This window comes from Capsicum annuum, chromosome 1 (genome assembly GCF_002878395.1).
Source record: "Capsicum annuum cultivar UCD-10X-F1 chromosome 1, UCD10Xv1.1, whole genome shotgun sequence".
In the NCBI taxonomy this organism is placed as follows: Eukaryota; Viridiplantae; Streptophyta; class Magnoliopsida; order Solanales; family Solanaceae; genus Capsicum; species Capsicum annuum.
In genome coordinates, this window is record NC_061111.1 from 144,736,293 (window position 1) to 144,747,688 (window position 11,396).

At 32.5% G+C, this 11,396-nt stretch overlaps 1 protein-coding gene across 1 annotated transcript; it reads right to left on the bottom strand.

Annotated features, from left to right (window-relative positions):
- Positions 1-4,899: 4,899 nt before the first annotated feature.
- Positions 4,900-10,152, bottom strand: LOC107839185. Its single transcript, XM_016682575.2, has 3 exons — positions 9,428-10,152; positions 6,436-6,621; positions 4,900-5,445 (listed from the first exon to the last, which is right to left on the bottom strand). The coding sequence occupies exons 1-3, from the start codon at positions 10,016-10,018 to the stop codon at positions 5,152-5,154; spliced, it is 1,071 nt and encodes a 356-aa protein (XP_016538061.1). The 5' UTR covers positions 10,019-10,152; the 3' UTR covers positions 4,900-5,151.
- Between the last annotated feature and the right edge of the window lie 1,244 nt (positions 10,153-11,396).

Below are 11,396 nucleotides of genomic sequence, written 5' to 3' on the forward strand. Positions count from 1 at the left end.
CAAGGAAGGCTCAACTATGGTCGTAATACCAATGTACCAGTTCAGGCCAGGGTAAAGAAGTTGAAGAATGTGCTAGCCAACTGCAGAATTGTACATTTACTAAGGGACAATATGAACAAATTCTATATCTGCTAAATCAAAACTATGTTGCAACCAACACAACCAACACAGATCATGCTAATGCAGCTACTATAACAGGCAAAACTTAATTTGTGTCTGAAAATAGTGATATTTGGATAATTGATACAGGTGCAACAAACCATATGGCTTCACAGATTGGCATGCTTACACAAGATTTTATTTCCAGCCTGAGTAGCCTAAACAAGTTTATTTACCTACTAGAGATCTAACTACTGTATCTCATATTAGATCTTCTCTCATTTCACCTAGAAGTATTATTGCTAATGTGTTTCATGTTCCTGAATTTAAATATAATCTTTTGTCTATGAGCAAAGTGACTAAAGAGTTACGGTGCTCAGTCATATTTTTCCTCACTTTTGTGTTTTCCAAGAACTCTACACTGGGAAGGTGAGGGATATTGGTAAAGAGGATGGTGGATTATACCTGCTACTCAATAATCTGACTAAGAATGAGTTACTAAATGTGTCTTGTACAGCTACATGAATTTCTGATAAGCATCAAACTATAAAAGATGCAGATATAAATCTATGGCATAAAAGGATTAGTCATATGTTTTCTAAATTCTTAGATAGATTGTTATCTACAAATAGTCCTGCAAGTACCAAAATAGTTGATAAATTACTATATGTTTTTGTGCTAAACAAACAAGAATGCCCTTTCCTTTAAGTAGTAGCAAAACTAATGCTAGCGTTGAATTATTGCATCTTGATGTATGGGACCCCATAAAACTCCTACATTTGATGGTAATAAATACTTTCTCACTATCGTTGATGATTTAACTAGAATGACATGGTTGTTCTTATTGAAAAATAAATCAGATGTGTGTATATATCTTCAATACTTTATGAAATATGTTATGACTCAATTTGGCAAATCAGTAAAACCTCTGAGATCATACAATGGTACAAAATTTGTAAATTCGGTATGTGATATGTTCTTTAAAAATTTTTGGAATAAATCATCAAAGATCATACCCATATCCCCCTCAACAAAATGGTATAGCTGAGAGAAAACATAGACATATTTTAGAGGTAACAAGAGCCTTGATGTTTCAAGGTCATATACCTCTACATTTTTGGGGTCAGTGTGTGTTAGCTGTAGTATATTTGATTAATAGGATTCCTAACAAAGTCATTAATGATCAATCTCCCTATGAGAGATTATATGGTAGACCTCCTCTTATCATGAATTTAAGAGTGCTAGGATGTCTATGTTTTGCAAAAAATATAACAAAATCTGATAAGCTAGCTCCTAGATCAAAGATATTTGTTTATATGGGATATTCAAAAATTCATAAAGGCTATATACTGTATGATCTGTTAAGTAAGTCCTTTTTTGTCAGTAGAGATGTTAATTTTAAAGAAGTTGTGTTTTCTTTCTCTCAAGCTCAAACTCAACTGTTTGAATCTCCCTTTGTAGATATATTTGCCAATTCAGATTTACTACTTGACATAGTAAACCGGTCTCCAAGTTGTCCAACTGTTAATGATCTTACATATCATATATCACCATCTGATTATGCAACATCACCTTAAATGCAAACTGAGAGTGCAGAACAGATTACTTTAACTACTGCTATACAAGTGCTTAATCCTGCTCCTATAATGCCTACTAGAAGATCTGTAAGAGAATCTCATCTACTAGGATGGTGAAGGATTTTGTGTCTCTTAACATCAACAAGGATGTTAAATATCCTTTTTCTGACTACATGTCATATGCTTATCTCTCTAATCACTATCAAAACTTTATTATTGCTACATCTGTTCTAGTTGAACTAAAAATATATGCAGAAGCCATTAAAGATCCTAGGTGGACAGAGGCAATGCAAGCTGAAATACAAGTTTTGGAAAGCAACAAAACTTGAAAATTATCAGAATTACCGGCAGAAAAAACTTCTATTGAATGTAGATGGATTTACAAAATTAAGTATAAATCTACAGGTGAAATGGAAAGGTTCAAGGCAAGGTTAGTAGCCAAAGGTTATAATCAAAAGGAAGGGATAAACTATAAGAAAATATTTTCACCGGTGGTCAAAATAGTCACTGTAAGGACCATTTTAGCTCTTGTTGTTTCTAGACATTGGCATATCCATCAAATGGGTGTGTACAATGCCTTTTTACAAGTTGACCTCCATGATGAGATATACATGTCCCTTCCTCGAGGATTTTTTTTGTCAGGGGGAGAAGAAAAGTATGTAGACTGATAAAATCCTTATATGGCCTAAAACAGGCTCCAAGGTAGTGGAATCACAAGTTAACTGAGGATCTATTAAAGCTACAATTCAAGTAAAGTCAACATGATTACTCTTTTATTCACAAGGAAGACAAAGAAAGGAACTACTATGGTATTAGTCTATGTTGATGATATGCTAGTCATGGATAGTATTTTGAAGCTTGTAGAAGAAACAAAGAAGTCTTTACAACAAACATTCAAGATGAAAGACTTGGGAGAATTGAAATATTTCTTTGGCATTAAATTTGCAAGGTCCAAAGCTGGGATTACAATGCATCAAAGGAAATATGCACTTGATCTTATTTTTGAAGTTGGTTTATCTATATCTAAACCAGTTGGTACACCTATAGATGTGAATTTCAAGTTAAATTTCAAACAATATGATGATCAACTAAGAGAAAATATTAAAGATCCTCTTGTAGACCAAAGTGCTTATTAGATACTCATTGAAAAACTATTGTATTTGAATATGACAAGACCGGATATCTTATTCAGTGTACATACGTTGAGTCAATTCCTTCAACAACCTAAAAAGTCTCACATGGATGCTGCCTTAAGAATAGTAAGGTATATCAAGAAAAATCCAGGACAAGGAATATTATTATAAAGTCATACAGATAGCACTATCTCTGCATATTATGATTCAGATTGGGTAGCATGCCCTCTTACTAGGAAGTCAGTAACTGGATATGCAGTAAAGATGGGAAATTCCTTGATTTCATGGAAATCTAAGAAGCAATCAACTGTGTCAAGAATCTCAGATGAAGCTGAGTACAGAAGCTTGGCAACTATAACGATAGAACTGGTCTAGCTAGTGGGATTACTAAAAGAATTAGGTGTAGAACTCAAGCTTCTTGTTAAACTATTTAGTGATAGTAAGGCTGCTATTCAACTTGCAGCTAATCCTGTATATCATGAGAGAACCAAACATATAGAAATATATTGTCACTTCATCAGGGAGAAACAACAACAAGGATTGATTGAAATCATCTACTTGCCTGCACAACATCAGCCCGCAGACATCTTCACTACAGGACTTAGCAGATTGCAACATGAATTGCTCTTAACCAAACTTGTAGTCCTGAACATTTTCATCCCTTCCAGCTTGAGGAGGAGTGTTAATCTATAAGAAAAATAGGGATTGTTTAGGCATTTAAGTCCACAACTAAGAAACTACTAAGTTAGTTATTACTTGAGCCTTAATCACGTGATTAACTCTCTAACTAATTAGGTAGTTAGTTACTGATTATTTCAGCCTATATATACACACATATACCTCATTTGTAGTCATTCAATAAAAGAGCGATATAGTAGATAATGACTTCATCTTCTTCCCTTTGTTTCTTCCATTTCTCTGTAAATTGAGTATAGCTACATTGCAGTTACTGTTTCATTCATTGACTGTACAAAAACCTACATTGTTATTTTTTCACCTTTAAATAGATCTGTTTTCTTGACTTTAGCAGTTGAAATACATTTTATCTTTTTTTACTGAGTGACAAATTGATTTTCATATTAGGTTTAAATAAAAATCAAAGGGGAGTCTCCTACAATGAGAACTAATCATTTTTATAACTGATTACCAATAACTTTGTTGCATCTGATGGGTTAATTTCAACCAATCGTTTGTAAGCATTTTCTGGACGTGACCAATAATCCACCCATATGTGTTTCAGTGGTGCGTTAGATAGATTAAGACATCACTTGTTTCCTAATGATAGATTATCGTCATCTTAATTATATATACATATAGAAACCAGTCAGCACCATTAGATGTATAATTAATTTAAAAATCAGTCATATTCCATGGTGTCTTTTTCCACTGACAAAACTATCTTATCCTTTGTAGTGTCTTTTAATTTTAACATTTAGGCACTATCACATTGATCTATATAGGTTTGGTAAGTGATGACACCCTAACCCAACAAGGGGATTACAGATAGGATCGCAATGGGTCAGGGCAGAGGCAGGTTACAATTTTGGAGAAGTTACCCATTTGAGCGGGTGAAAATAGTTGCAATCACTATTCACTAGCCAATATACACGTACACACACACGAACGGACGACTATTTAAGTTAATTTTTCAAAAATTTAGCAGCCCTGCTCTGCTCCGCCCCTCGCCGAATTACATCTCTAGGCATAGTCAAGGGATATTGCTGAATGAAGATTGACTAATTAGAGGCCCCCCTCCAATTAAAAAATTAATATTTACTCCCTCCGTTTCATATTAGCTGTCTTTATGGATTTGGCATACCCATTAAAAACTATATATTTATTAGGGGTTTATTTTACCAAATTAATCTTATTAATTATGCTTTGAAAATATCATTTAAATTTATACACTTTATTTAGTTATTAGTGATAGGAATAGCATCGGAAGAACATAGTAGTATTCTCTTGATTTTATAAAAGTGACAATTAAATTAAAACAAATATTTTTAGAAAGAATGTCAACTAATACGAAATGGAGGGAGTACTATATATACTTTAGGTTAAGTTCGGATAAACTAACTTACAGTATTTAATGGAAGAAAATAAATTTGCGCTTTGATCGAAGCACATATGATTAATTTTATATACTAAGGAATCATTCCGTATCCTTTTACAAAATTCATGACTGAGAAACTTAAAAAAGTCGAATCTTAATCCAGTTGCTATTACAACCAAATGACATGGGTTTCACAACACCGACAATTAACAATATCATTTCTCCTTGTTTTCTTCTTTTCATTCCATCAACATTTTGCAATTAATAAGGTGATCATGCCATCATGGTTTTAAGAAGGGATCATCAAACAAGTGCTATTATAAGCTTGGGTCCTGTGTCTCTTATTGTATGTATTATGAAGAACAACAATGCACTCAATATGGTGATGAAATTTGGGCTTGATGAGACCCCAAACAACATGGAAAGTTGAAGAGAGTTGCACGCGTATTAGCAAAGGCAACCCTTTGCTAGATTGGAGCATATCTTGCATAAGTCTTCCTGCCCCATACAATGCTTTGTCCCTTGTCCCTACACTTAGCTTGAAGTATGTTGGCCCATAGCTCCTTGCATAAAGCTCTTCACCCTAACAAGGAATAATATGACAATGTTAAGTACGTCGAAAATAATCACGGGAATTTTATTTGGACATCTCTATTTAATTTGTTTTTATATTTTTGCACGTCCATTTACTTCGAAATGACTTCAGATATGCAGTGTCAGAAGTTACGTATAGTTTGCTGAAGTTCAGACAAAGATAATTGAATTCAGCTACTTATAATTGAAGTTCAAACAAAATTGATGAATTTCAGCCATATAAAATTTCAAATATCGTATCATATGTTGAAGTTTTTATGACTTGGACACGCTAGAAAATTTTTACTCATTGTGGATATGACTTAAAATGGTGGTTTCAAAATCAGATAAAGTTAGAAGTTTTATTCATTGACAGTGTTTTCTGAGATGGATCTAAGATTTAAAATTAATGTGCTTCTAAAAACAACCTCAAATTAATATACAATAATTATTTGAGTTCGCGGTTGAATATATAAATAAATTTAACAATTTTTATGATACATATATATAATTTGAGCAAAAACTATCCACTTCACCTGAATTATAGCTAGATTACACTATAAATCAGCCACTGGTTGCTATTGTAAACCGAGTGCTGGACATCAAAAGATGTTGGGCAACTTGGGCTCTATTATTAGCCCAAATCAAATCATATGACAACTTTGCGTTGAAAATAGAAAAAACAAGGACAAACGCACTATTTCAAATGTACAATATAATTCTAATTTCTTAATAACTCAATATAATATATATATATATATATATATATATATATATATATATATATATATATATATAAGACTCCAATCTTAGACCTCCGAGTGCTCTACTGTGGTGAATTGTGCGACTGAATTACTCTCAACTTATCTCACTCCAATTCATTTCACTTTCTTCGTTTTATTTTTTCTGAATAATAAGTTAAAACTGCAGAATTTGCAAAGACACATATAATAATAATTCAAGTGAAAAAAGAAAGTAACATAAATGGGAAAAACCTTACTTGTGTTGATATGAAAGGGAACCTCCCAAAATACATTTCCATTGTAGGAGGATGAACGTAAAGCCCAAAGAGCTTAGACTTGTTATCTATTTGTAAGCTCATTGAACAATTGCATGTTAACATTTTGGTATTTACACCTGTTCCATCCACGCCTTCTCTTAATCCAAATTCACGAATACCTGCAATCTACAATAATTTGGAACATTTAAATAATTATTCAAGTTATATTCACTTACAGTACAAAAATGATCTACAATATTAATGTAATTCAACTTGCGATAACATATTGCTTAATAAACATACGTACGGAGAATAAAAAAGGAATGCCCATCTTGCTAGGGTTATAATACGATTCGTCAAATCGAGTGGTGGGATAGATATGATACCTTCAACGACCAAGATACATTTTTAGCTATAGTTTGGTAGAATTCAATAGTTTTGACTCAAATTTTGTATTTATGTACAAAAAGCTCATTTAATATGTATTACCAATCTATCAGAACACAATAAAAAAAAAAAAAAAAAAAGGACTATAACCCATAAAAACAGTTCTAGATCCGCCTGTAGATCCCTAAATCCTCGGCTAGAGATTCCTCATTCTAGCCTCGAGCGAAAATAACAATAAAAAACATTTCCTCTTTTAGTGGACATCACTATACGAATCCTAATTAGTAAAGACCCAAAAATTAAACTTAAACTAACTCATATATATATGCATTAACACTAAAATCATCAAGATCGATCATAATTGATAATTAAGCTAGTGGGCGCTCAAGATCTTGAGTAGACAACACTAGTTCCTTTTGGTTGCTTAGATAATTTAAGATAGCAGACACACATGCCAAACTTGTTTCACAGTCCATGATTAATTTCACACCAAAAGTACCTGAAGAAGTGTAAATTCAATGAAAATGACTATGGCCTAATTCCCTTCATCAATCATTATATAGCAACATGATAAGTATTCTGGCATTATAATGTTGATGCCATTGCCAAAAAGTAAAAAGAATAAATGAAATGATGAGTGGCAAATGAGGCTGAATTCCACAATTACAGTTACAAAAAATTTATCACAAGGGATTGGTGCGCGTTGGTAAGTATTTATTTGGTTAGGTATAAATAATGAATATGAATTAAATATATTTTTGAAAAAAATTTAAATGGTGATGAGTTCCAAGAACAAATACTCGAGCTTAAATGTAAGTACTATATACTTTTTCGACAATTTATTTAAAAGGTAGAATTTTAATTCTAAGTTTGTGATTTTAATTTTTCAATTATCATAATCTTGAATCATAAATTTATATTTTGTAATAAAAATTTTCATAATTTGAAATGTTAAAAGAAAAATATCCATACTCGACATGAAGAGATTGTCCATAATATGTGAAATGATTATATAAGAGAACAACTAGTTACTATAATTGTTGATATATTGAATCAATTGACATCTGCCAAAACTATGTGTATTTATAAGTTTATAATAACATGTAATTATAAGTTTTATTTATAAATAGAACATGTAGATATTCGATCCATTAATACAATGACAAAATATCTTGATATCTTATTTAGAAACTATGATTTACTTAATTGGTAAAATTGTATAAAGAGTTGGAGAAGTTTTGATAGGTATCTCAAAATGTATTTTTGAATTTTCTTTTTTCCTACCCATCCGCATGAGGTCTCGCCTTTTTTGTTCCTTTTGGTGACCCGAACTCACAACGTTAGGGTTGGAAGTAAGAAGTGATTATCATCCAAGCAACACCTTCATGTCCGACTTTTGAAATTTAAATTGAATATCCAAACAAAAATTTAACTTCAAATCAACGTATACCTAAAGAAATGATTTCAATTTCAAGTCCAAATGTCTACTTGATAAGTTTAGTTCATCTACCGACCTAGTTATAATTGTTTGTACCATTGTCGGTGTATACTCAGAGGCAGAGGCAGGATTTCAACGAAGGGGGTTCCATATTCAAAGAAAACTTAGGATTTCAACTAAGGGGGTTTCATATTCAAAGAAAACTTAGTCGAAAGGGGTAAACACCTACTATAACCACATAAAAAATAATTTTAATCATGTATAAATAATATATTTTTCCGTCTTCGGGAGGTTTGGCCGAACCGCCGAACAGAAGGCTGGCTCCGCCCCTGTTTATACTCTAGTAGACAACAAGTGTATACTGAGTGTGTTGTTTGTATATATACCTTGGTTATATTATGAATATACTTGTTAAAATTTATGTAAAACGCTGAATAAAGTTATCCTTTTGTTATGAGTTTTGGTGGACTTTTGTATCAAGTTAGAATCTTGAAATATTTGAGAGAGCCCATCATTAGGAGCCCAGTGGGCCTTAAAATTGAGCTTCCTTTAAAAGGAACTTACATGGAGAAAATGTATGGAAAATGAATTTGGGCCCTTCATTTCTTTTCAAACTTTTTATAATAAAATGGGCCTTCATTCAACAACCCTTCCCTCGCATTTAGACTAAGGGTCTTCTCAAGGAATGCCTTTTCAAGAAATCTTGTGTCCTTTTCACTTGAAAGATCTTCACTTTTCAAAAAGACCAAAATCCAATGCTCAAAAATGTAGGCCTCCATGAACACAAATATAAAGTACTCCGAAAATACATTTGAAACACACAAACTTTTTCCATATTTTTTTATAGAAGAATTTTAAAAAGTTAAATCAGAACCAAATCCAAAACTACACTAGTCTCTAGAAAGTTAGTCCCTTGACCATGTTTGGCCGTTAGGGTAGCAACAAGGAATAAACTAATGATAAAATTACCAACAATAAGATTATGATGTCGTTCAATGGAAAGAATTTATATTTAATAAAATTAACGAAACACTTATAACTTGTATGGTTGGAATATTGAAATAAACAAGTTATAATTAAAGTGATGGGGAAAGGCAGTATTTAAGTAGGGAGTGATTCATACAAATTCAAATTAATCGGACCAGTAAATTGATAGAAGAGTGTTACCTCAAGAGAAACCTTAGGTGCAGGGGGCTTAGTGGCAATGTAGAAAACAACCAAAGCTACTATCATACTCAAAATAAGCCTCCATGTTACTTGCAAAACGATCCATGGTGTCGAATCCGAATATCCCAATGAAAAAAACCTCTTCCAATTTCTTTTTCCATAATAATAATCCTCCTCATCCTCGTCCTCGTCCTCCTCTTCACAAATACTAGTACCATTTTTCCCATGATGTACCAACAACATTGCACAACGTTTCTCTCGATCAATATCGATGTTCTCATCGATTCCCGTCCCGTGGCTCGGAAGAGAGTCGCACGAGATCTTCTTTTCGTGATGCGCAAACGAGTGGTTAGATCCACGGGAAGAGAAGTATCGAGAGAGAGCCAATGGACCGGCTTCCGGTCGAGGCATTAGTGAATGGCATATGGATGAAAATTCGTTACTGTTATTATTATTGTTGTTGTTGTTATGACGAGATAATTCTCCACTATTTGCATGGGAGATAGTGGACGGACTTTGGACAAAGTAAAGTGGATAAGGAGAATTTCGAAACAAAGCTTCCTCTTCTGAGTCCATTCTATAGTTTACCATTGGTGTTTTGAGATAACAAATTTAGAAAAGGAAAATAGGAGAAGAAGATAATGGGAAATATGATTCTAGTGACATATGGAAGTGTGTTTGGAGGGTATTTTAAAAGAAAAAAAAGAGACGTTGCTTTTGAGGTTGGCTAATAAGCTTTAATTACTTGAGCCATCATTATCCTGAGCCTGCAAGCCACTCCCTGCCTTACTACATTCATTGTGAAACTCAAAAGCTTTTTCATTATTTACTTTAAAAAAAAAAAAAAACTGACAATTCTTTTGCTTTTCAACTCTTTTTGGTTTTACTACAACACCACTTCATTTCTTCTTTTAGCTTATACTCACTATATTACCATCACAATAAATAAAAATAAAATAAAAATTTTAAATATGTAAAAATAATACTCTACTAATATTACTGTTTCTACTATTTATAATAATATTAATAAAAAATTCTTAGGGGTCTAAAGCCAAACCTTAACTAGTAGTTATCACCTATGTGGATCTTTTTTCTTCCATTGTGTTAAATTTTTAGTCATGTTTATATTGATACCAAACATTTGGAGACCTCTTTCTTTCATGTAATTTAGTTTTTACCCATTCCTGTTACCACCTTCTTGTTACCATAGTTTCACACCTATAGACTAGTGCATCTATAGGTCGACGTAGAATATGGCCAACCATCTAAAACGGCCTTCTCGCGTTTTATCCTCAATGTGTGTTACGAGCACCTTATGACGAATGTGATCCTTTCTAATTCGTCTTAGCATCCATATGATCCTCAACACTCATCTTGTGGATATCTTGGACTTTAGCAACCCAATATTCGCTACCATATATATATAACATAGCCAATCTTATAGCTATTCCATAAAATTTACTTTTCACATTGACAAATTTTACGTTGATTATCAACGTGCAACCCTCCTCCTTTATGGAAATGAACATGTAAGCAAAGCTCACATTTGACTATGGATTTTAGAAATCACAGTTGTATATGTTAAATATAAGTAGTAAAATCTGAAATATAAGTTTAGCAAAAGAACATAAAAATTATATTTAAAAACTCTAAAATAAAATTAAAAAAGTGTGTGTTTGTAACTGAGGAAAGAATGGGTAACCATTTTACCTTTTTCAAAAATTACTGTCTTTAATTTTGTGGAAAATAAAATAAGTATTTGTTGTCTTCAACAAAAAGACTTCTCCCTGTTAATCTTTGGGCTATTTTCGGCAAGTGGAAATGGTACTATGGTCATGGTAGACAGATCATTTGCATTTTGGCAACTTTTACTGGTTTTGTATGGGACATTAATAGTAGGGAACTCAAAAATTATATCATGCTGGTTCTTTTAATTATCATTATAATTTATAATAACATTTAAGTCGAA

Bases quoted from the DNA above. Each gene is read 5' to 3' on its own strand.
- LOC107839185 (XM_016682575.2), bottom strand. From the start codon at position 10,018: ATGGTAAACTATAGAATGGACTCAGAAGAGGAAGCTTTGTTTCGAAAT. The intron at 6,622-9,427 runs GTAACACTCTTC...AAATTATTGTAG, and splicing joins CACCTAAGGTTTCTCTTGAG to ATTGCAGGTATTCGTGAATT. The intron at 5,446-6,435 runs GTAAGGTTTTTC...ATTCCTTGTTAG, and splicing joins TCCCTTTCATATCAACACAA to GGTGAAGAGCTTTATGCAAG.